We start from the raw sequence: 25,113 nt of genomic DNA on the forward strand, positions 1-25,113 counted from the left end.
TTTCCGTTGTAACACGATGGACAATGTAACAAATCCGAGCTTGCTGAAACAACCCTCCCTGTGCATTTTTGAAACTGGGAGTAATGGGAGATGCTAAGAGAGAGTATTCACTGTTCGGATCACGTCAAGCACTGATCAAGCAGCGGCGACACCCCAGCAACTTTCCGCTGATGTCGCTATGACATCACAGAATCTTGTTTGTGATTGGCAACCACCGACAGCCAAGAAAAATGACTCGCTGGGAGATTGTATAGTGGGGCCTCTAGTTCCCTTTTATCGTATATCACTTGAATGCTACCGTGCAGTTTAAACGGTGATAGCTATATTTCCTGCCGGCCCATATTACATCACTCCTGACTATATGACATCACTGTAACATGAAATTTGAAAGTTCTGTGATATTACTTGTGTTTTTTGGATTTTGAGGCTGGAATGGAGCCTTGTGAGATACTGAGTGAAGTTGTTTTATCTTCATGGCCCCTCCAGTAGAGTTAAACCTCGTTACCACGAACACTACATCACGAACCTCGTTATCAAGAACTACAGCGAAAAACTTCTATTGAAAGCTGATTTTGCTTGCATAATTGTGCACAAATTCTCTTATTGCACCATTACTCAGAGAGCCTTCCTTCCTCCATGGCGACCAGCGGCATGAGCGGCAGGGTAGCTGATTTCACTGTCGGATAAATTAAGCATATTTAACGCTGTCGAACAGGCGGAAAAACAGGCCGACATCGCCAGAAGTGTACAGGCCTGCCTAAGCAGACGGTCCGTGTGACCGTCAAGAACAAGGCCGCTGCTGATAAACGCGACTACGGTGAGGTTGAACAGCGCTATCGAATGCGCAAAGTGGATCAGTCGAGTCTGCCCTCGTAACAGTTTTTTTTATGTAATAAAGAACTCGGGCTCAGTGAATTTCGGTCTTTATTATTCCCACGCATGTACCATTACCGTTCTGTTAGGTGAAAAAGGTAAGAAATGCCTCAAGAGGGGGGTTGGTTCCCATCCATTATGTGCAATATGCCGGTGGCTGTGCGCGGTCCAACCAGTCTAACTTTTGATTTCACAGCTGTCTGTCATCAGATGATTTTGTATCAGCTGTTTCAATGAGGAGACTAAAATCATAAAAAATGTAGCAGCTGCCTTGTGGGAACGTCAGACAGCGATCCGATTTGTTTGACGAACGGTTTCGGGGAATTCTGCCTCGTCACGAAGGAATTTAAAATGAGCCTAGCTAATTCTGATGGCCACGACTTATTTTTTGTAGCTGGTTAATAGTTGCTTCTAGTTATATTCTTGCTTTATTTGCTCGGCTTATCATGCGTCTTTAGACACTGGACTGCATGCGATAGGCCTTTTCTAGGTGCCCGTCGGATACTACATACTTCGGCTACAGCGGACGTTTTCTTCCGGATTAAGAGGGTCCGTTGTAACGGGAGTAGACTGTATTGCAAAAGTACCTATAATGTTGGTATTTGTGTCCACAGATAGTTATAAATGTTTTAAGTGGGCACATGCGTCCTTGAAACCAAAAAATTGCCTAAGAAAAGCATTTTTTTTTTAGGTATCACTTCTCACTTGGTTTGCAATTTTTCCTCCAAAAAGTCTGTACTTGTAGGTAACAGGTACTTATAAAATAAAAGCTGTATAGGCCTGATTTTGACAAAATAATTTCTCCAGAACTCCCCACTTCTTCCTGATAGGGTAAGCGATATCACAGCAATACGAAATTCACGAGAGGTACGCCCCAGCACGCAGTGCAGCTTGAAAGGTAATTTCTTTTGCAGGCTAAAGCTCAATGTTTAAACCATGCAATAAGGGAAACAGTTTTTACATTTCATGTTCCAATAATTGTTCAATTAGTATTATTTATAATTAGTTAGCAAGAGAACAGGAAGTTGAAGTTGTTTTAAACTTGCATAATTAATACCGCCTCAGCTTCAGGTCTAAGAGACCCAATTTTGGAACGTACCCAATGAAATACCTTCCTTAGATAGAGATAGCCACATGGCAACATATAAACAGTTGGCCGTATGATTTCAATGTGCTTGTGCATTTTTCAAACAGCTTTCACAGACTTGTCAACTGCTCCTAGGCCTGCAAAGCTGTTGATACAGCATCCGAAGATTGCTCACACCATAGCCGCTGAAGTACCGCAGTGGGCGAACCGCATGGTGTAATGTTCACAGTTTAATGTGGTACAACTGATACACGTTACAAAAAGACCCACAATGTACAAACTGATTCCTTAAAATTGAAACAAAGCACAACCTCGCTTGAGCCTCCAAGTCAGACAAAAGTACATAAAATAGCGACAATTAGAAGTGTCCTTGAAACGAGTGTTGTCACTCACGGGAATACTATAGGCAATTAGTTCTCTGCTGTGCTTTCTCGCTCACGTCGTCAGAGAAAACGCTGCATCAGACGACAGCACCACGAACTCACTTTGAAGAGCACTCAACAAAATTTCCTTAGTTGCGCCAGCTGCACTTGTAACAGCCCAATGAGAACGCTGCAGCATAACAAATGCCGTTACCCTTCTGCAAAAGCAAGTTACCGTGCAAGGCATTTACGCGGCCCACTAAGCAGCAGAAGTTCGCTAAGAGCTCAAAACAATATGACAATGTCATTCAGATTCAGCTCGGGTTCACTATGGTAGGTGGTGTATTCTTTGAAGAATGTCTAAAGAAGAAAAAAATGGCGCAAACTATACGTGGACGAAGAAAACAAGGTAAGACATATACAGGCGCCTGTATATGTCTGTATATGTCAGTGGGACGAAGCCGCTGGTGCGTGTGCCCGTGAAATCCGGTGCTGAGGCCAGCGGAGCGGAGCCGCTGTTGCCCAGGGGCACCCACGTCGACTGCTTGAGGAGGCCAACGGGGCAGTGCCGCTGGTGCCTTGCGGGTTCCCAGACCTCACGTCCCACCTCCTTCGGTCGCCTCGAACCACGATCTCCCCGTCCACCTGCTCTTCGTCTTCCTTCTCCTTGTTCCACTTCTTTTCTCCACCAGCTTCCAGAAATTTCTCGCTTCTTTGTCTCTTCTTCTCCGTCGTCTCCACCGTCTTCGCACCTTAACTCCTGACACCTGTATATGTCTATATGTATCCTCGGTATTCAATGGCGTGGAATGTATGCAGGCAACCAAGTGTGCGCCGCCATATCTGTGGCCAAGCGTCTGTTGCTAGGCGATGTTGCGCGCACGGCCCGCAGATCAGGCACCCCTCTTCTCCTCCATGCAACCGTGTGAGTGCGCCCGTGGCATGGCCCGTGGCTTCCGCGATTTGCTGCCGGCGGCGTGCCGCCGGTAGCCGATCGCGAAGGCCACAGTGCGCCGTCACTCGTCACGTCGGGCTCCACGGGATGGCGGCACTTGTCCGTGCTAAGCACGACTGTGAAACATATGACTGTGTTTCACGTTACGAACTCTTTGCCGAACACAAAGTATTGTGTCGACTTCACGATGAGTGCAATTAATAACATCTCTGTTGGCGCCACAGTTTAGAATCAGATTGGAACGGAGCAGGTGACGCACGCCGGTGTCTGTTTTTTCTTCGGCGTGCGGCCGCAGTGGCCCAGGCTGCGCCGTGTCTGTGGCCGTTTGCAGTGTTGCTAAGCGAAGAAATTGACCGCTAAACTTTTCAACGAATGCCGTCTATATGTCTTACCTGTATATGTATATGCCTGTATATGTCTTATTATACCCGTGCTACACGAGCGTTTCGAAGGCCTTCGAGTCAAATGTCATTTGACTCAAATGACACCTTCGAGCTGCTACATGACGTTTTTCAAAGGCATTTGGTTAAAATGACATTTGAGTCAAAGGAGCACGACAACTGACCTTTGAGAGTCTCAAAGGCCTTTGAAACACGAACAGTCGTACCCTCGGGCTCAGTTTCTGCAAGCCGTAATAACAAAAACAATTATTTACAAATAAACCTTTGTGTTTGAAGTGCAAGATCTTCATAATTTTTCACTTGTTCACTTCTTTTCGTTCTCTGTCACTCGCTCTACGATGACGAGGTAACTTGGTACTTTCAACACCGGCGGTGCGAAAAGACAAAAAGAAACTGGCTGCCTTGTGCATGTTTTGTGCGCGCTTGTAGATAGTTATCAATTTGATCTCTAATAATTGCTTTTCTGCCCATTTTAACTTTAAAATTACATTTTCCCCAAGAATGAAACATGGCAGCAGTGCCGACACCAAAACATGGCGGGCAAATGTGGAAGCTTTCAACTGTCTTTGAGAATGGTCGTGTAGATCGACAGAACTCCTTCCAGTTCGAATGACATTTGAAATTTCGAAGGTCATTCGACTGAAATGTCCTTCCAAATGCTCGTGTAGCACAGGTATTAGATAACTACTAGAGCACAAACAAAGTATGTCACCATACGCCGAACTGCGGTAGCGGGCAGTGTTGTGGAGTTATTACCACTCGGGAATCGGAATGACCCCGGATTCATTCACATTTTTCACGACCTTGGAATAGAATGGGAATGGAATGCCGACCACACTTGGAGGAATGGAATGGGAATGGAATAGAGGTCTTTAAACTAGTTTTGCCGATCTTCTGCTGCAACCTACGATACAGCCAAGTTGGCTCTTCAACTAGCGTAACTGCAACCAAAATGGCCAAGTGCTTCCTCGTTTCTGGGTGGCTGATGTGAACTTGTTAATGAAAAGAGGAGCTTAAGGCGAGTAAAATGTTCCTGGCCTGCCCTAAGGACTACGCCATCGTATTACGCAGCCATGCAATGGCCAAAGCCAACAGCAGCTCTTCCTTGCCATGGAGATCAACCTTTGTTGCCATGAAACTAATGATACCCGGAAACATAAATGAAGAATTTTGTTAAATGCCAGCAGCGGGCCTCGGATAGCACAAAACGGAATGCGCCCAAATAGAATTTAGAGGCACTGGGTGTAAATATGGCAGGGTTGCCCTCTTCAATTCCAGGCAAACATTAGTATCTCACAACATTGACGCAACTGTGCCATGATTGTATTTCAGTCTCCCCATTACACTCCGACGTTGCAGTATGGGAGTTCTCTTTTAATTGAACACTCCCAAGTTTCCGTTTGCACACAGATTACGCATTATCTGATTTGTGACGCGGACATAACACTTTGAGCAGGCGCTTTACTGGGTCAGGTGGCATGCGGGGAATCTCTTTTTAAAGCACGAGGGCCGCTTGAGCGTTACGAGGCCCAGGTGGCGAAAAACGCTGGTGTCGTGAGCGGATATGTGCAGTGAAATGAAGTCTAGGCAGATTTGTTGAGTTCATAGATGCACTAATGGCTACATAAACTCGTCGGACGCTTCTAAAATTGGTTGTGGGCCTTATTAAAATCAGCACTTTTTGCAGCACTGTACGTATAGCATCCCCCCCAGATTTGAGTACGAATAAAACTATTAGTATTAAATTCATTTCTACCGGTTCAAATTATTTTCACTGGTTTCAATAACTACGGTTTCCACACAGGCCATGGGATACGTTGATACGTGTGCTTTGAAGAGAAAACCACTTACGTACGAGTTCAATTACCCTGTGGCCGTGAAGGCGTCGCGGCAGTTTACACTTTCTTACTGTAACAGTGAGTTTTGTGCCTTATGTTTCCATGAGTGACAGCATGGGAGCCTGAGAGCTGAAGCGGAAATACCACATTTGTAGTGGCCATTTTATCGAAAGCCAACGTAATTCAACCACCCAACAGCCCAAGCTACAAACCCTGCCTCCTCCTTTCCACATTTTACCACCTGTGTGGAATAAAGGCTCGCTCCAATAGATGGCCAAGGCGCTAAAAAATGTGACAGAGTGTTAACGTCAGCCTGTGTTTTTCAATGCGTAAGTGTTCTTTGCCGAGTGCCTGAACGCAAACCCTGTAATGCTTTGTAAAGAAGCCAAAAACAAGCAACTAGTTGCCTCAAATAGAGGTGCATCAGCCTGAGTCCTCCAGCACAGACGCATTTCCGACATGCTGGAAGCAGTTAGGATTTGGAGAGGGGTGCATGGACATGCAAAATTAAACAGTAAAATCATCCGGCCCCCCGTCTAACGTCGACGAGGGTTGAACACGAAACTTTTTTTGTGCGAAATCGAATGGCAAACGATGAAAGTGAAAGCCGCTGCTGCGATCAAAAGACCAAGCTACATGAAGGTCAAATTAAAAGCTCAATTAGTCAGGAACAAACAGTCTGCGAGTCAAAGCTCAAACCCAGACGACAACCAAGGAAACCCTCACAAGAAAACTTTGCGTTAAACCAGGGGTCGGCAACCTGCGGCCCCCTGGACAGTATTATGCGGCTTCCAGCACATCGTCAGAACCGCCACCCCTCCCTCTGTCACTTCCTATTTGAGGGCCGACACACCAGTTTTGACCTCAAATGGGGTTAGCCGGGAGACAAAAAAAGAGAATTGATTGCGTCCAGTTGGCATTGTGTCCCATGTTCACACTTAGCCAGATTATCGCCAATTATTGCCAAATATTCCCTCCACCCAATGTGTTGTCCGGCACTCCGCCGTGTTGGCTTCATGCAACTCAACCCTCCACCTAAAAATGTTCAGCCTGTTTAATGACCCCTGCATTAAACCATTGTCATCATTAGATGGAGGAGTGCATGGTTTTTCAGACATAGGTGGCAGCTTGTGATAGAACGTGACTGCAGGATTCACTTGTGAAACTGAGGGCAGTTTTTTTGGCACCTCCCCCCCCCACGCCGCCTCTCGTCCTTCAGTCACACTGTAATTGTTTTTAACACGAAAGTGTTTTATGCCGGGGTACACAAACCTCACCAACGTCATATCTGTCACGGAAATGACATCACCAGAAAAAGTACCATTGGCGCGGCGGCGCTAGGTTTTGGGCCCACGATCACTCTGGCCACAACGGGGGGTGTCAAACGCTATACCGACTGAGCCATGATGTCATGCTTGGATAGCTGTACGAAAACGCCTTATGCCCTTCCCTCTCTTGTCCATGCATATGGTGCTGCCGTCTATGAGAGATGAAGCAAAGTAGTGCGTCATGACGGTAATAAGCACCGATAGTTGGCGCCTCGATAGGGCAGCGTGTTGCAGCGGAAGCTGCTGTGTCTACCCGTCCGCCGCCTAAGTGGAACGCAGCACACCTTCTGGAGCGCCGCCGCAGCATTGCACAAGTCGAGCTCGTCACAATGCAAGCGTCTGGCATAGACGCCAAGGAGCAGGACCAAAGTGGTCGCACCTTTGCCTAAGCGACCCGCCAGCAGAACATCGCTCGCCAAGCACACCCACAAGACTGCTGCCAACTCGCAAATCATGCTCCTTTCGCTGTAGCGTACTGTGACTTCACCAAACGATTTGCTGACACCCCGTTCGGTTTCGTTCGCATGGCTTGCGAGCGCCTGGGGTTTCAGTCAGATTTCCGCAATGCTCCGGCGCGTGTAATTCAGTGTCTAATGTTGATGCATCTAACGGTGCAATATTGACGAAGTATAAATAGCGATGTGCAAGTGTTCATATCGATGCACAATAAACATTCAAATACTCCCGTGAAGACACCTTTCACTCTTGTGTTTTACGGATTCCTATGAAAGAAGGATGAACATTTTTTTTGAAAAGCCATTAACCAACTAGCCAGCAATAAGAACTATCCAAGTTTTATTGCCGGCATAAAGCAATGATTTTCCCCCGACAAGCAATAACGTTCTCCCGTCTGGTATTTACTCCGGAAACAATTCCCGGTGGCTGTTGCGAATGTATCTCTGTGAAATCACACCCGTTTCTACCACAGGTAATGAAGTTACGTAGCGTCATCCGTCAGCATTTTTTTGGGGGGGTAAATCTTAGCAGGCAACCAAATTTTGGCTTTCGCTCATGCATGACGCCGTTTTGCCATCAACTGCCCAGGACCAGTGCCGCAACACTTGGATCGGCTGCTCACACCAGTTTTGCAGAAGCATTCGGCTGCAACATACTCCTCGATACGCCAAAGTGCACGCAGGCAACACAATACTGCACGAAAAATTTGCAAGAAGTAACGGACTAACACTGCCGTGATACAAACCTGTTTATTTTAAGTAGAAATACTGCGTGTAAAAGACAAGTCAGACAAATGAGGCAGGACAGGACCATCTGCGCCTGTCCTGGCTCCTTGGTCTTAGTCCTGCCTTTTACGTGCAGTTTGTCAACTTAAAAGATGCAGCACCAACTAGATCAACAACATGCTGTACGAACCTGTTTCTCCTTCCATACCAAAAATAGGAATATGAAAAAGCAGCACGCTTCGACAAACTTCCAACACTCAGCCTCCAAACTGTCGCCTTCCCCCCACAGAACACGTGACTCTAGTTCATACCACAAGCTAGGTGCAGCACTGTGGAGGCTACATTGTTGTCAACAGTGTGCCCACTGAGGGAACCTAAGCGCCGTGAAGGGGGTCCTGAAAGGACATTCCCTTCTCCCCTTTCGGCAAGTGGAAGCGCAAGGCCCAGCGCCTTTCGTCGCTTCCTTCGCGGTGAGTTAGGCGCCCTGACGGGGCGGGGTGTTGACAACAATGTAGCCTCCACAGTGCTGCACCTAGCTTGTGGAATGAACTAGAGTCATTGATGCTTCGAGCTGGCAACTTTACAACACCGCTTCACACATAACAAGTAACGCGTCTCAGCCCCCACTCTGCAGCCCTACTCTCGCGAAGAAGCACTGTAATCAGACAGTATTCTCACTCCCTGCAGCTTGCGCGAGAGATCCTCGATGCAGTCACGCCCCAAACCGGGGATCACTGTCAAATCCAGCGTTGACAACGCACCACCACACAGCACACCCAAAGCACTGGCGTCTTGTTCCGTCAAACTGCAAGATCCGACACGAACTTCCACAAGCTTGCCCTTGGCGATCAGGTGAGCCAGTGATTGCCCGAGACCATTCACTTCACTCGCAAAACAGCCGGTAAGGTCCAAAAACTTCAGCGGGTTTTCCTCCAGGACTGGTCCCAACCTTTCCAGCGCTCCACAGTCCAGCGGGTTGAAGCCGACGTGAAGAGCCTCTAGAGTTCTCAAGCCTCGTAAGAGCGAGCCGGGGTCTGGCACGTTGCAGGACTCAAGTTTCAGCACCTTCAGATTCGGAGCGTGGGCAAGAAGTGGGGAAAGGGCGGTGCCGACGCCGATTGGATTGTAGCTTAAGTCAAGCTCCGAGCACGGCAGCTGGACTTGAGCCTTCTGCAGGGACTGAACAATCGCATCGATGCAGCCTGGTCCGAAGTTTGTGCACCTGAGCCCGAGGTGACGCAGAGACTGCATCGTGACGAGGCAGCTGCACATCGCCGCCACGACAGCAGGCGTCATCTTCGTTCCAGAGATGTCTAAGGTGTGAACAGGCTCCTGGTGCCTCAAGGCACGGAAAAAGACTTCAAGGTTGACCCCACTGAAGCACGGGATGGAGAAGGTTCCGCTCTCGACGCACGGTTCAAGAACGGCAGCGAAGTTTGCGCAGCTCGAAAGGTTTCTCCGGTCGCACTCGGCACGGTAGCGCTCGGCAAGCGGCGGTAAGTCCCAGGATTCCACGTTTCCCATGATCTCCATCTGAGGGCTGCGGAAGAGGTTGTCTAGGCTGTCGGAAGGGTCCAGGAGAGCCCCATCGGGAAGAGTCAAGCTCAGGACGGGACACGTGCCGCAGACGCTGAGGTATCGCTTCGCGGCTTCTGCTGCAAGCCACCCCACGGTCATTGTGGATTCCGACGTCCCTCTAGGAACGGGGATCAGGAAGACGGTGCCAAGGATTCGGATGCGAAGCGAAGAGAGGCCTGAGGACGTGGCCGTGGTGCTTTCACTTGGAGAAAGTATTGCCACAGGACTGGCCGAACGACTGGCTCGAGGACTGGCCAGAGGGCTTGCAACAAGGGCTCTAGGAGAGGACATGTCCTCCTGCTCTATGTCATCCATCGGAACTTCTTCGCCATCACTGCCCCACGGGTCCCTTTCATCTGGGTCGATGCATTGGATTTTGGTACATGCGGAGCTACTTAAGGAGCTACTTGATGAATGGTTCCGTTTCCGTGTGACTGTGACTGGAAACTTCGGCTCTGCTGCGCGCCTAGACTTTGATTTGGGTTTTGCGAGATCGTCTATGAGCCACGTGGCAACTTCTTCGTCGACCAGGGCCGGCTCATTTGGCGTCTTCCGGCTCGATGACTGCGAGGCTATCCACGGGTTGACTTTAGCGGTTGGTCTAGGCCGGTTAGTGACCGCTCTAGCCGAACGGTCGCCGTTTTTGAGGAGCAGTTCAATTTTCTCCAGGAGGGCTTCTTCGCTCGAGCTGAGCGGTGACTCAATGCGCTCCTTCCAATCGGCCAGGGCGTCCATCGGAGTCTGTCCTTGGTCTGTCCTGGAGGCTGGACTGGCGCCCTTTTCCAGCAGGAACAGAGCAACCTCCAAATGTCCATTCTCCAACGCATCGTGCAGTGGTGTCACACTATTCAAACCCGGACTGTTCACATCCGCTCCGTGGCTAACGAGGCACTTGACAATCTCCAAATGGCCGTAGTTGCAAGCCTCGTGAATCGGCTGCCAGCCACTGAAGTCTCTGACGTCCACGGCGTGGTGCATCCTCAGCAGCTCAGTGACCTTCTTCAAGGAGCCTTCGATGCAAGCTTTGTGAAGTCTGGTTTCTCCTTTTGTGTTGATCTTTTCCTCCAGTCTCTTCCTGGGCTTCCTCGCAGAGTCGCAAAACTCTGGGTCGCTCTCGCTGGCATCAGAAATGTCCGCCAGGTCAATGTCGGAGAGGGGGCCGGCAGAGCGCTGGCTCTGACTGAGCTCGTCTCCGCTTTCACCTTCAGCAGAGCGCAGCTCCTTCAGCCGGGCTTCAATCTGCTCGTCAGTACCCGCCCTGCAGGGACAGAAGTTCCTCCAGGCAGACCATCTCCAGGGACGGCTTCCTCGCTGCGCGAGACTGCACCACAGCTTCCTGAAGCGCGTCCCGCACCTCTGCGGCACTTGCGCCCATCTTCCGCAGCAACCGCGCAATGTCCAGGTTGGTCGAGGCAGTTTCGTCGGGCTCATCCTTCCGCAAAGCCAGCTCCAGGCGAAAGTACTTGAGCGAGGACTCGTAGTCACGAACATCTCTGCAGGTCTCTGCCATGGACACGTAGAGTTCTGCAAGCTTCTTGTCCGAGACGGTTCCTGGAGAAGAGAGGGCTTCCTGGATGGCCTTTGTGTACTCGGCCAGGGCTGGCCGGTGCAGCAGGCAGTGTGCCAGGGCATCTCCGGACTTCTCGTGAATCCCGACCCGTGTTGCGACGTCCTCGGTGTCTCTTAAGTCCAGCTGCCACGTCCGGAGGGCCTGGGCGAGCTTGACACAGAGGACGGCACGTTCGCGGTCTTCCGCGACGGGGCTGTTCTGGCGCACGGCGCGCTTGAAGGCCGCCCGTGCCTCGTCGAGGTCTCCGGTCTGCAGCAGGGCAGCGCCACGGCAGAGGTGAGCCTCGCACTTGACTGCCGCCTGGCGGCCCTCGCGGCCGAGGTCGAGCAGGCGGCCGGCGAGCGAGAGCGCAGACTCGGTGTGGCCCTGCCGCAGGTGGATGCCGGCGAGCGCTGAGAGGCAGCGGGCGAGGTCCTCGCGGAAGAGGGCGCTGTGCGAGGCGAAGAGCGTCAGGGCAAGCTGGAAGTTGTGCACGGCCTGGGAGTCGTCCTCGGTGGCGTCGCACAGGAGCCCCATGTTGAGGAACAGGCGGCCCTTCATGAGGGCCACCTCGGAACTGCCCACCGAGTGCACCAGGTGGTCCTCCACGATGCGCAGAGACCGCAGAAAGGCGCTCCGGGCCTTGCGCGCGAGCCGGTCGTCCCCCGTCCGCTCCGCCTCGTGCTGGACGAAGTAGCACTGGCCCAGGGTGGCCAGGGCCCGCTGCTGCTCCAGGCGAGAGCCCACGCTCTCGGCCAGGCTCAGGTAGTGGCGGAGGTGGTCGGTGGCCTCTGCAAAGCGCTCCAGGTGCAACAGGCACTCGCCGCTCCGACGGTGAACCTCCGCACGGTCCAGCGGGTCGGGCTCCGCCATCAGCTCCAACAGCCCAAAGGCCTGCACGCGCATCGACCACGGGTCATGGCCGGTTTAGGCAAGCGTGGGATGTGCTCGGTGAACTCGGGATAAAGATTTATCCATACGTGGGATGTGCTCAAGGACAAAGATTTATACATCTAGAAAGGTACAGACAACCACTTTACAGAAACTGCATGTCCACTAAAGCCAGCATTTTTTATAATGGGGTAACCATGAGGAATTGCTATGCAAATCAACGAAAATAATTTTAATTTAGCACTAAACTTCGTCAAGCCTGAAAGGTGCCACCATGTATTGTCTAGACAGGGCACTACCTAGGTATACAAACAGCTCTGTTGGTTTCAAGGCACAACTCAAAAATCGCATACGGGAAAAGGAAAAGCTGCACTTCATTGTTGTTCAGCAGCAGACAAGTTACTAAATAGCTCTTTTCACCTCACACACAGTCAAAAGTATGCACCTCACTGTCATGGTTCAAAGCCTTCCTTTCGGTAGCACACGTAACGCTGGTAGATGCAAAAATTACGCTTTCAAGCATTCTAGGGCCGTATCAGCGAAACCGGTTCAGTTCAAAGTGTTTCAAGTGATGCCCTTTCATTTGGATAGAGAGCAACACTTCCCAGTAATTGGTTGGCTGACCCTTTAAACAGAATGCGAAGATGAGGGCCACAGAGGTGGGGACATAGGACGGTGCTTTTCTCCCTCCTATTGTCCTCCTGTTCAAGCGCTGTTTAACGATGTACGAGAACCAACTGTCAATTCAACGAAGACTACCTCCTCCATCATGCCATGGACACTCGCAATGATCACGGCAAGTTATCAAAAAAAGGGACTACTGGCTGAGCACTGGTCCCCACTGCAATGCAGAGTCCCTAAAGTGCACGTGGCGGAAGCAATGCACCACTCACCAAGAGACTTAAATCACGTGCATAATATCTGCTTGGCGGTGCAACCATTTGCACGGCAAATTCGCCCATTGCAGCCCCCCACAATGACCCACCAATGAGATCAAATTTAAATTTAGAGGGTTTAACGCGTTGACGCCGCACTTGAGCTATGAGGCATTGCGCAGTGGTGGAGGGCTTCGGAGTAATTTCGAGCACTTGCACGGGATCTGTAGTGTGCGCCCAGACTTCGACACATGGCCATTTTCGCTTTCTGCTCCCATCTGACAAGCAGCCACCATGGCCGGGAATCGAATCCGCAATGTCTGTGGGCTCAGCAGCACAACACCTTAGCCACTGAGCCACCACAGCATGTACCACCAAGGCTAGGACATGAGTACGCATTGCTCAGATGTGATCGGGGCTTGGCATCGTATCTGAAAACCGAATCTCATGTTGAATTCCAACGACAGATCGGGAGCAGTCGCCGAGCTCCACTGCAGAGCACGCTGCTCCCACCAAGAGCAAGTGCTCCTAAACTGTCTTTGGAACACACGGGCTCTCGCCAGAGCAAATGCCATAGCATGACGGGAACACGAATTTCCCGACAGCCTTTACGTCGGGCCCCGTGCAACCGTTTTCTTCTCGTTGGGTCTCAACTAACCTCCCTTCATCGACTTTTTTGCTGATGAAGGGACTTTTGTAGCCTTAATGGTGTCCAACGGTGGCAATGATTAAAGTTTTGTCAGCAGGCAGGTTGAAAAAAAAAATGCCACACACACATTTATACGCCACGTCCACCCAGTCGTCGTTCAAGCTGGGCTCCTCGCCACTTGATTCTGAGTTTCAGCTATTGGCGGTGAGATCTTTGAGTGGCGCCCCCTGGCTCTGACGTCGGCTTAGGGATTCGCGCCGCTGTCGTCTGCTACACTCCGCTCGTGAGGGGCAACAGTGCCTGGGCTAGAAATCGCCCGCTTCGTTGCTGTAGTGAGTTAAAAAGCGTATTTCTAGCGACTCAGTTATTTTGCCAGCTTCTGACGCATCTGAATAATTTGAAGCTGTATCCCCCACAAGTTTGCAACACACGAAGAGGAGTATCGGTCAGAAGATCGTGTGTAACTCGTCCTTTCTTGCTTATTCGCGAGGATCAGCGATCAGAGCTTCTCGATAAGTATTCAAAATGCGTAGGCTTCCCTGCAGTATTTTTGAGATGCTCCTATGAAGACTCAACAGTCTAATACTAAGTACCAAGCAACAGCCTCTACACGCTCATCGCACAGCAGGAAATAAAGCGGCTTTCTTCTGTCTTTCGTTGTTGTCTTGTATCGGATTAATGTTTCTTGCTTTTTTTTTCTGCCCAACGCATTAATTTTTCTGCGCCGTCACCAACTTCTTATTAGGAGGTTTCGGTATGCTTGGGAGCCTCACAAAGGTCGCGTGGATATTTCCTTCATTTTGTATGGCATACATTCCCTTCTTCACAAATTGGCTTTCATTACGGCTGCGTGCAAGAAGGTGCATATCCGCAGCGTGCTTTGTTTATTCACATGCAAATACAATGAGAAGGTTTGTGCTACGCCACCGCGATCGCGCCCTAAACAACGTGGTCCACAGTACTCGAAGGCGGCTTTTGTGCTCCGAATTTCTATCGTAATTATATCGTTATCATAACAAACTGACTCTCAACTCGAACAATGATGACATGATTACGGTGTTGAAGGACATGATTACGGTGTTGAAGGCATGATACACTCGCTAACTAATGTAATAAATAGTATACCTGCATATATTACACGACTCGAAACCGAAGAAGAATTCCTGTCATGATTACGGGGGCGAAGATGACGTGCCATAGTAGAGCCAGAGGCCGACGAAGATGAAGACGAAGAGAATGCAAATTTCCCGCGAAGAGGGAGGGCCAATGACGAGGTGACGCGATGGAGGCACGTGGAGAAATGACCAATGTGGTGATGACCCGTGCGGCGGACACGGGCACAGCGAATGCGAGAGTGCCGCGACGGCCGGGCAGAGGTATTTAATCCCGGGGCACAGGCCGAGAGGAGGGGGAGAGAGATCAGAAGAACGCCACAGCAGGAAGGTCAGGTGGCACGAGTCCGCGAGGAACAAGCCGGGGGTACGAGGCCACGCCATCGACCAGAGCCACGTCAGCCTGGGCCGGAGTGGACCGACGTTGCATCGGCTCCTACTTCCGCGTCGTACCACCAACCTGCGCTTTGGTGGCCCCAGCGGCGACGGTCGGGCGTCTGCGTACAGCGAGCACGCACCGTCAACTAACGCCTTGGCGGTCCCCACGCAGCGACGTTCCCAGAGTTCCCGGTGCTACCTGCTTCCACGGCGACGGCCTCGAGGCCAGAGGTTGCTTCCTGCTACGAGGGCTACCACGAGGAGTAGCTGAAGAGCGGTCCACCGGGTGACTACCACGCACAACTACGTTGGTACCACCACCACCGGCACCGCGGCAGCGGACAACGACGACCACCAGCGTGTCACGGCCACGCTACGACACGCCAGCGCCGGAGACAGCGGTAGGCCGTCCGCTAGGGAGTTGGGTATTATATGACCCTTATTATTAAGATTGTTAACATGGACGTGGTATAGAGATGAACTAGGACTGGTTGCATTATTAAGGACTTCATTGTAGTGACTTTTGGTTTGGTTTGGTGGCTTTTCTGGGTTGCTGTTAGGAATTAGTATTTAGGAATTTATTTGGTGGAAGTCTTTGTTTGCTTTGTGTTTACTTTGCTTAGGGGTTGTAGCTGTACATAATAAATGTGTGCTGTGGTAAACGTGCCAACGATTCTCCAGTGTCCATTCTTCTGAGCTGGTCGAGACGTGCCACAAAACGTGACAATTCCAAGTAGCTCTTTATTGCTTTTCAACCCTTCCAGGCGCAAAGAACAAATCCTATTCTACTCGGGATGGCGTTCTATGATTTGAAGAAAACTACTCTTACTCTCTTGTCCTGGGCTGAGGACCCGGCCCACTAACCAGATCGATTTAATTGTTAAACAAAGTTTTGCCCTCCTCCACTTACTTCTCCTCCTCCTCCTCTTGAGTGCAGTTTTCCTATAACGCATATCCGAATATCGGGAAGATATGGCTGTGCAAAATGTTCCGAAATATCCCTCCAGGTCTTAACAAACATATATGTGTTACTATAAATTTAACGAAGACGTGACTCGTTTTGCTCAATAAACCTCCATACTGGTTAGATGCCTGGTATAGAATCAGCACGCGCGTATATACACACTGGGTTATTTGGAACTCAACCTACAGTTTTCGCAGTCTATAGTGCATGTCGGCAAACTTTCATGCCTTGACAACGTAAAGTGATGTGACAAAACGCGTTCAAGCGTTCCGCAAGGTTGCAAAAACTGTTTTACCTTACATATGATTACCGGGAATCGTGATGCCTTCTGCCAAAGCCGACAGCCCTGAAGGCCTAGAATTTGTTTCGGTCTTCCATTTTCGCTGTTGTCGGTTATTAGCAGCTGACTGTTCCTTTTGTTCGAATGCTTACATGAGAAGCTGACGCCTAGCTCCGACTCTTCGAGCTCCGCACACGACCGGCTTCGCAAGGAATGGGGTGGCGCCGGCAATGTTTCTCCCGTAGCGGTATTCAAAACTATACTTTAATTGACACTATGAGCTAGTGTATGCGATTTTAAGCCTATTATTATGGTAAAAAGTTACCCACACGCCAATTCTGGTGCGGACAAGCATCAGACGTTGACCGAGCGCAAAGAAACAGCAGGGAGAGCGATCCTGAGTGAAGCAGACGACAAATGCGAGAATCCCTAAGCTGACGTCACGGAGGCGCGCTTCGCAGCGCCGCCTGTGTTCGCGCTCACCGCCAATCGCACTTGCTTTCTTTAAGTAGAAAGCATGAACGAGACACGGTGTGCAGCATCTATTTCCCCTTTGCGACCGTGGTCGTGGTTCGTATTTGCCGGAGCGGTTGCCATGGCGATTCGAAATGGGGAGTAGAGCAAAAGCAGACGGCGACGACGTCATGAGAGAAAGCATGGTGAGTTCCGGCCGACTCCGGGAATTCCAGGAGAGCAACTTTTCTTGCTCCACGGAGAGATCTTGGCTGCGACGGCGCTCACGATCTGCCATTACAACACAATTTGGCTTCTCCCGACCTGTTACTACAACGCGTCTGCTCCAGAAGGAGCAAAAAAGTTGCTCTGAAAGTGCCCCAGATCTGCCATTGGAATTCAACATCAATACAGTCCCTTCAAACAATCAAAAATAGCACTTGTGATAACGATACGATTTGCACAAGCAACATTTCTTTCTTATGGTGATTTCATGACACTGTCTTTCGTACTATTTTATATATCTTGTGTTTATGAGCTCAAGATGAGATCTGGAAACATTATCATTTGTTTTTGACGCAAATGCTGCTAATTTACTTTGAAGTGGGTCACAAAAATGAGACCACAGCTTTGGTTTTTGAAATCTGAGTTCACTAGCTGCCAAGCCTGTGCTTTTGTAAACACTGGAATGTTACAAACATATCGTGCCTATCGATTCGTGTGCACAGGAAGCAACTTTCACGGATCTTCTGACTGATGCTCTTACAAGGGCCGGGGCTTCGATCAGCAGTGCAGGACCAAGTCCCGGCGTTTTAGGTGCAGAGCACTTTGGGGCCACGCCTTGTCGTCGTAGCTCGCTCGCTGGACCCAAGTAGAGCAACAGGGCGCCCCTTGGTAACGCTGTTGTTGGCGGCGTACCCCAGAGGCTTCGAAAGCCAAGCGGTTTATATAGTCACAAGCGTTCCAAACTCGTGAACCACTGGCGTTTGTCCTACATCTCCCCATTGTTTAGCGCAAATAAAACTAGGTAAATTTGAGGAAAAATATACGCAAATAACAGGCAGTGCTCACATTTAGTTAGGAGCGCTCGTTGGGTTGGTTTTTGCGATAGTAAGCGAAAAAAAGTGACAGTGCAATGCCAGCATGTGCGGGAGGAAAAGCACAAAGAGAACAGAACTGCCGCTGGTGCAGTTCCAGGCAGGGGGCGCGCGAGCACTGCGAAGGTGGGAAATTTGAATTGCATGGGGTGGTAGCAGTAAGCGGATAACGGCGGTACAGCCCATTATGGAGAATCACTGCTCTGCACTTCCGACAGCTTTCACATTGAGTGGAACGCCTTTGATTTTTAGAGACTTCAAGCTGCAAACATTGGGCAAAGCCACACAAGGGGAAAGGGGGTGCAAATTACCTTAACGCTGACACATTTAGTATGCCTCTGCAGTACTTGCTATCCATGCTTTCAAAGTCTGATAATATTTTAATGTGGAACCATAACGTGATGCATTCGGCAAGAAAGCCAGTGTTCAGGACAGAGAAATGGTTCCTTTGGAAGCATTCCATATAGCAGAAGGCATCCCATGGCAACAGCTTAACGCCACAGTGTAAGGCAAAATTAAAAAAAAAAAAAAGAAGACTTATCAAGGAACTTCCTGGTCCAGATCAAAACGCTTTCCTGAAACCAGTTGATTCAGAAATTGCTTAGCAGCCTATGCATACCTAATTTTTCAGCGAAAGCAATCCAATTACGCTATTGCACGTTTTTTCCACATTTGTCCTTGGAGCAGCGCACGAAAAAACATCTTTTTTGGGCTTCACGCTCTCAAGATTGCAACATTGGATGCTGCTATTTCATTCTATGATGATAGCAACGCACAGGCTTTGGTGCAGCCTTTCCAGTATCAAATGTGCAGGCGATACGCGAGAATTTTTTTTTCTTTTCCAACGGGCTGAAAGTGGGGGTGCGGATTATACACAGGGGCGTGTTATACGCATGAAAATACGGTAATTCCACCTTTCCGTGCCTAGACTGCACCTGCGGAAAAGCTGTACCCACCCGCTACAATCTTGTACCAAGATCGCAGTACCTACAACTAAGTAAAAAATAAATAAAAAAGTCGAGCTGGCATGGTTGGTCGCAGACTCCCAAGAGCAGTTTGGTGCATCTGCAACATTCTCACTTGTGTACTTTAACTTTGGTGAGTAATTCATATACACCAAACAATACAACAATGGATTGAAGACATGGTGGAGTTTTTCCGGGTTATTGGTGCACTTTTACAGTCCTGACGTATTCACGGTTTAATTTTTCAAGCTTCTTCAGATTAGCGTTTCCTCCAAATCTTTTTTATTTTGTAGATGTGCACTTATGCCATCAACTTCTGCAGCCTTCCCCTCGGCTCATTAAGTACAGTACTTTGCTTAGTTATGTCTGAATCATCAGCAACTGTTATGTCAGTCCTGCTACGAATGTTTCTCAGTGTACCACTGTTACCGTACCAACCGGTGCAGAATCTTTCCACCACTCTGGCTAAGTCATCTGCATAACTCGTTACAGGATGTCTGGGGGTGTTGTATACGGTTAAACCTGGATGTCACAAATTCCTGGGTTCAATGAAGTTGTTCCATTCCTAATTCCCAGCCCCATTGAAACCTATGTGTTTGCGACTTCTATGTAACAAATGCGTTGCGAAGGTTAACCTCGATGCAACGAATTCACTACGCTAATGAGCCAGTGCTTTTTGCACATTTTTTGAAAAATCGTCTGGAGAAACAGACTAATATGGTGAATTTCGCCTGCACCGCAAATTATTGCGCGTTTTCATGTGTTAGCGTTGTGTCGGTTAGGTGCTAGGCCTGCTGGTCGGCGTGTAGTCGCGCGTTTCCACTGCTATCTGAGGTGTCGGTTCGTCAGTGATGATTTCGGCTGCTAGAAAACGAAAAGTCTTGTCTTTCCAGGACAAGCTCGCAATTTTTTAATGCCATCTGCGCCGGCGAGAAAGAAGAATGGTGCTGCCCGGTAAAGTATCTTATTTAGTGACCTCGCAGCAATTTTGAGTGCGGAAAAGAGCAACAAGTTTGCGAAAAGGAGTCCTTCAGCGTAAGTTTGGTCCTTGAAACGCGTTAAGGCACCGAAAAGTGTCAGAAGTAAATGTGGTGCTTAAGATACGTCTGTTCATACCAGAGTAAGTGAACTTGCTTCTTTGAAGTGCCGTGTAGTGACTAAGCTCATGGGAGACCAGCATGCGGAAATCATGTAGTTTTGCACTGTGATTTAAATCCTCGAAGGGCGATTCCATCGTCACTAACGTCTAGCATTCTGGTTTTGTTTCTGAAACCTGCTGAAAACGTTTCTGAAAACCTCCAGGTAACGGAAAATTGTGAATGTTTGTCAACTTTGTTGTATCCAGGTTTCACTGTAGCAATCTTCAGATCATGGCCAGTACTGGGTTAACAATTTTCTCACGCCGTTAGTGGCTTCAATGTCACTCTTTTGATTTTGTGCACCAACAAGATCAACGCAATATTAAAATATGTTCGCTACACGTGCTTAGAAAGACTGTGCAGCACTTACCACAGACTACTCGCGTAATAAATCCCTCCCCCCCTTTTCTTCTTGATAATTTACTTTCTTTTTACCTAGCATACAAAATGCAGCAGGAATAGAAAAGCAACTTTTCAGTATGTGTTTATCTTGGCATGGTTGCTGAGGCCGTCGACAATCGCAGTAACTTGGTATCGCACCACAGTACACGCAGGAACGCTAAAAACGCATTCTAACAACAAAAAATCTTGACAGTAGCTGGAGACGTGAGTGTGAATGCTGTGCCCCACAATTTAAACATAGCATGCGCTTGTACTTGCTGAACACCAAACAAACGTTCTTGCGTATAGCGCCACGAAAGCGCAGCGGCGTGCAAACAAAGCACCAGATGTACTTAGTGCTCTGTGCTGTTCCGCGACTTTGCCATTACGCCCCATGGTTTTGTTCTTCAGTTGTGTTATGGCCTTTTTTTTGTGCTTCTGGTGCATGGCGTACGATGGGCCAGCACGTGAGCTACACAGCCAGACTTAAACTGAAGCTGGTGGAGCATGCGTTGAAGCACATGGAAACAGTGAGGCTGGGTGGCACTTCAGAGTTCGCCCAGTGCGTGCACGCTACTGGCGAAAACAAGAGGTTTGGGCGATGAACAGGGATCACCGTGTGTTTCGTGAGCCGAAAGAAGGGAGGCTTCCCGGTGCGGGAAACGAAGGTATGGAGTGCCTTGACGGCACGGAAGACAATGTGCTGTGGGCTGACGACAAACGTGAAGCCGCAAGCGATTCAAGTGAGGAGAACAGCTCCTTAGCGAGTAGGGGGGCACTAGCATTATGATCCATACTAGAATGTCGTGAAGAAAAAAAAAATTGATTATTTTATTACCGTTGTTTTTTTTACTAGAAAAGTAAGATTTTGATAGCGCTTCTTTGAGCATTTTTATTGTACGAAATTTTAGCTTTTAAAAATGTGTAGCAAAATTTTCTAGCATAGTAAACCCTCCAGCCAAATTCGTGCTGAATTTTCTGGAGAAAAAAAAAAAAAAAAAAAAAAAGAAGTGTGTTCATTACGCGCGTAAATACGGTATTCGGAATGCATTTTGGGTTAAATCTATCGTCCCAGCAATCTCCTCCCTCAAGAACTACGACCATCCATTCATTATTACCCGACGAAGGCTACACGCTTTCTTCCAAAGAGGGGGGCGACTCGGGACGTTCGTTTCGGCTGCCTTCGATATATTACGGGCCCGGGAGTTCTCTTTTTTTTTCAGCAACACGGAGCCGATTTCCGGTGCAGGTCAGGGTAGGCATTTGTGCCAGTTTGCAAGTTCACTCAGGTTGAATGTGAAGTATCAAGTTGTTCACTCCTACTCCATGCACACTCAGAACACACACACAAAAACTCCAAAACTGTTCGTACAGGTTCAGGCATAGAAGAGGTCGGTGCACAGCAGACAGGCACCAGCAATGCGCGAAATAAGCAGTGACATTGATCAGGAACAGCCAATAGGACAGATGTCGCTGTAATGATGTAATTAAGGCAAAAATTGAAGGGAGCGTGGTTGGTTTTCTTGCGCATTTCAGAGAGATTTGCAAGCTTACAGCTTCAGGTGCACGCGTAATATTTGGCTCAGGTATTCCAGCAGTGTAGCCTAAACGTCGCGCACAATTATCTGCACTGCTCAAACCAAACCAAGAAATGCCACCAACGTGCCTAGCAATAATATTGCAGCAATAAACTGTAATCAATTCGCTCATTGCAGCTCCAGTTTACCTGGAAAAGTGCCCATCATTATGCCACCGGAATCCCTTTTCTCTAACGTTTGCCCCGATCAGAAGGCCCGATGCCATTCAGCGTTGAGAAGTGCTGAATTGCAAGCGTCTATAGAGGACAAAGTCAGGCATGCACTGTCTTCAAAAAGGTGCACACTGGCCGAAAGCAACTGCCCTTTCGGTATGCTGGACACAAATCTCATGCACTTCTCACGATAACTTCACAACGAGAGTTAGCACACGACCTCACAGCTTCACACAGCTCGCACCTTGACCTCTTTTCGTGACAGCAGCTCGGACAAAGGTTCTCCACTTTGTGACAGCAGCCAAAGCAAATAAAAACAGCCCGTCCCGGTCTCATGGCTGCTCGACTCAATGTCAGGAAACCGCCACACAAATTCTTAACAAGCACACAAACGGACAGGACAAAAAGAAGAAGGAAGAACACAAGCGCTGGCTAACAACAGTGGTTATTAGGAAACGTAAAGAATGTTTACATGCATGAAGGCACATGCGCAGAGGAACAGGCTGTGATTTATGCCACTCACTACACTACAAAGACAAGAAAAAAAAATCCCGGGCCATCTCCACTAACGTGAAACCTGGGGAGGGGTGAAGCGTGCAGTGTAGAGGTGTATTCTTGGCGTTTTTTGCCAACAGAGATGAAACCGTTGGGCGGTAGAGGTAAACAGCTTTGCTGTAAAAGTATCTTGTCTTTGAAGCATTCTAGCGTGAGGTGTCGGAAAACAAGTGTCCCGGTGTTCCAGTACCATGATTACAGGAGACGACGACATGAGACAACAGCCCAAGCCCCTTAAGAAGGGAGAATGTAAAAGTCTTCTACATAAACTGTTATAATCATGACTGAGTAAGCCAAACGTTGATTTCGCTTCACGAAAAATAAGCCAGAATAATCACTTCTATCTTCGCGTGGCCTACCAGCCCATATTCGAATCAACCTTTGCTTGTTCCTCTGCGCATGTGCATTCTTGCGTGCATATATCCTTTGCATCTGCTAGTTGGGAGTTAGCGCTTCTGCTGTGCCCCTTTTTTTTCATCCCGTTCATTTTCTCCCAGTGTTTTTCCTAAGATGATACACTAACTCGCCCAATTTTCAGTGCTGCTACAGATTCTTCATAGCACCGACGTTGGTCTCGTGATTGCCGCTCAGAAAGCTAGCACACCACTCCAAAACACGCCTCTTCCAGTTTTGCCATCACATGGCGAAGTAACTTTGATAGCTGCACTCTACTTAGCCCTTTCATTGAAAAAAAAAAAGAAAGTATGAAACAGGAATCCTGTATAATCTGCTGGGTCCGTTTATAATGAAACACAGCAAAAAATTTGCTAGTACAGGGATCACTTTCAGCTCCACTCGCTACGCCCACGCCAATGTGTCCAACAAAGCAGCCTTGATGCTTGTAGAATTGCAGCTTTGGCGTAATTCACATCTCAAATTTCGAGGGGTCTAATAATGCAGTGAAGCTACAAGTAGGCTATGGAGACGCACCATAGTGGAGGGCTCCGGATTAATTTTCACCACCTGGGGATCTTTAAAGTGCGGTGGCATCTCAGCACACGAGCATTTTCACTCATCACCTCCATCTGAAAAGCAGTCACCACGGCCGGGATCAAACTCATGCCTTTGAGCTCAGCAGCGCAATGCTTTAGCCATCAAGCCACCACGGCAGGTTTAATTCGTATCTCATCCGCAAAACGTGAGCAATTTTCGGAAAATCGGCGTTCAGTCGAGCCTGTATTGAGTTGTTCCCACCAAAACTCGCCACTGAGCTGTTGCCACTGGAGTACTTGCAGAGTGCTTCTGCTGGCAAGTTTCGGCAGCATATCCCATAGGTTAGCATCAGGCCCTCCTGTCATAACTAAGAATGTCCAGACGTGACAAGATAAGGCTTTTGAACGTAGTGCGACTGTTTTAATGTTAAGTGATGCGCAGAACCAATCTGGCTGAGTGCATAAATAACCCAAGGCAAGTCACAGCGCGGTTGGAACCGATATAGAAAAGTATGACTGCGCGGAAAGGCAGTACACTTACGCAAGAAAAAACAAAACAAGAAGAAAACCTCGCGTGCCTTCGTGAAAATATCACTGACAGTTGTGGCTCCTCCATTAAAACAGCCACCAACATAGTTTTTTTCTCTCGTTCAGATCACCAACGCTCTTCGGCTACTGCCGTGTCTACAGAACGCATATGTGGAGTGGTCGTCAGCTTAGCCGACAGAGCTCTACAAGCATCAGTAACGTTCCTTTTTCTGGCTCACACGTTGTTGCCCACACTAGCCGATTTCAAAATTGGCGCGCTCTAAATACGCACCTCCTCGAACTCGGCCAGGGCCTCTTCGTGGTCTCCGTTTTGTCGCATCGTCTCGCCCTTGTACAAGCACAGGTCGAAGGCCTCGCGGAACTTTCCGTCGTTCTTGGCCAGACATTTGCTCTTCTCCAGGTTCCGGTACACCGTCTTGCTTCCTCCAGTGGCCATGCTCTTCTCCGCTCAGGCGATCAACGAGTGCTGGTTGCAGACGACCGTCACGAAACAGGCTAGATCGGAGAGAGGCGCACGGCGGTGAGACCTCAGTACACCTCCTACGGTGTCCGCTCGACCGCAAAAGGCGCCGCCGATGCGACGGGCCCAAATTGTTTCAGCATCGGATGCGAGCATCACGCAGTTCCCTAAGCTCAAGTCTTCTTTACCGTGTCCCTCGCGAATGCGCACGAGTTGCGTAGCTCTTACACGAAGGTTTGAAGCGCTCAGAATTGTTTCTTCGTTACGAAAGTGAGCGAAAACCACTCGTACGACGATTCCCTCCTTCGCCGCTGCGCGCCATTTCCAGTGCTGCCAACGGCGATTGCTCTATCCACCAAAGCTGCGTCCAACCCCGTTATTTTTGCGGTCATGTGAAACGTTTTATGAGGAACTTCAACAACGTTTTTTAAAGAAATAATAATATAATAGTATCTTAAAATTATATGTCTCTAACACGAAGTTCTTTTTCTTTAAGACGAAGTAACGAAGTGACGGAGTGACGCTAATGTC

The 25,113-nt window shown here is 48.9% G+C and overlaps 1 protein-coding gene across 1 annotated transcript; it reads right to left on the bottom strand.

Annotated features, from left to right (window-relative positions):
• Positions 1 to 8,035: 8,035 nt before the first annotated feature.
• On the bottom strand, positions 8,036 to 24,934 carry LOC144162535 (tonsoku-like protein). The gene is given in 3 exon segments (XM_077693113.1): positions 8,036 to 10,857; positions 10,859 to 12,046; positions 24,394 to 24,934. Coding segments are annotated over 3 exon segments (3,549 nt in total). The 5' UTR covers positions 24,559 to 24,934; the 3' UTR covers positions 8,036 to 8,661.
• Between the last annotated feature and the right edge of the window lie 179 nt (positions 24,935 to 25,113).

This window comes from Haemaphysalis longicornis, unplaced genomic scaffold (assembly GCF_048455015.1).
Source record: "Haemaphysalis longicornis isolate Haplotype H1 unplaced genomic scaffold, Haemaphysalis longicornis Haplotype H1 scaffold_12, whole genome shotgun sequence".
Lineage (NCBI taxonomy): Eukaryota > Metazoa > Arthropoda > Arachnida > Ixodida > Ixodidae > Haemaphysalis > Haemaphysalis longicornis.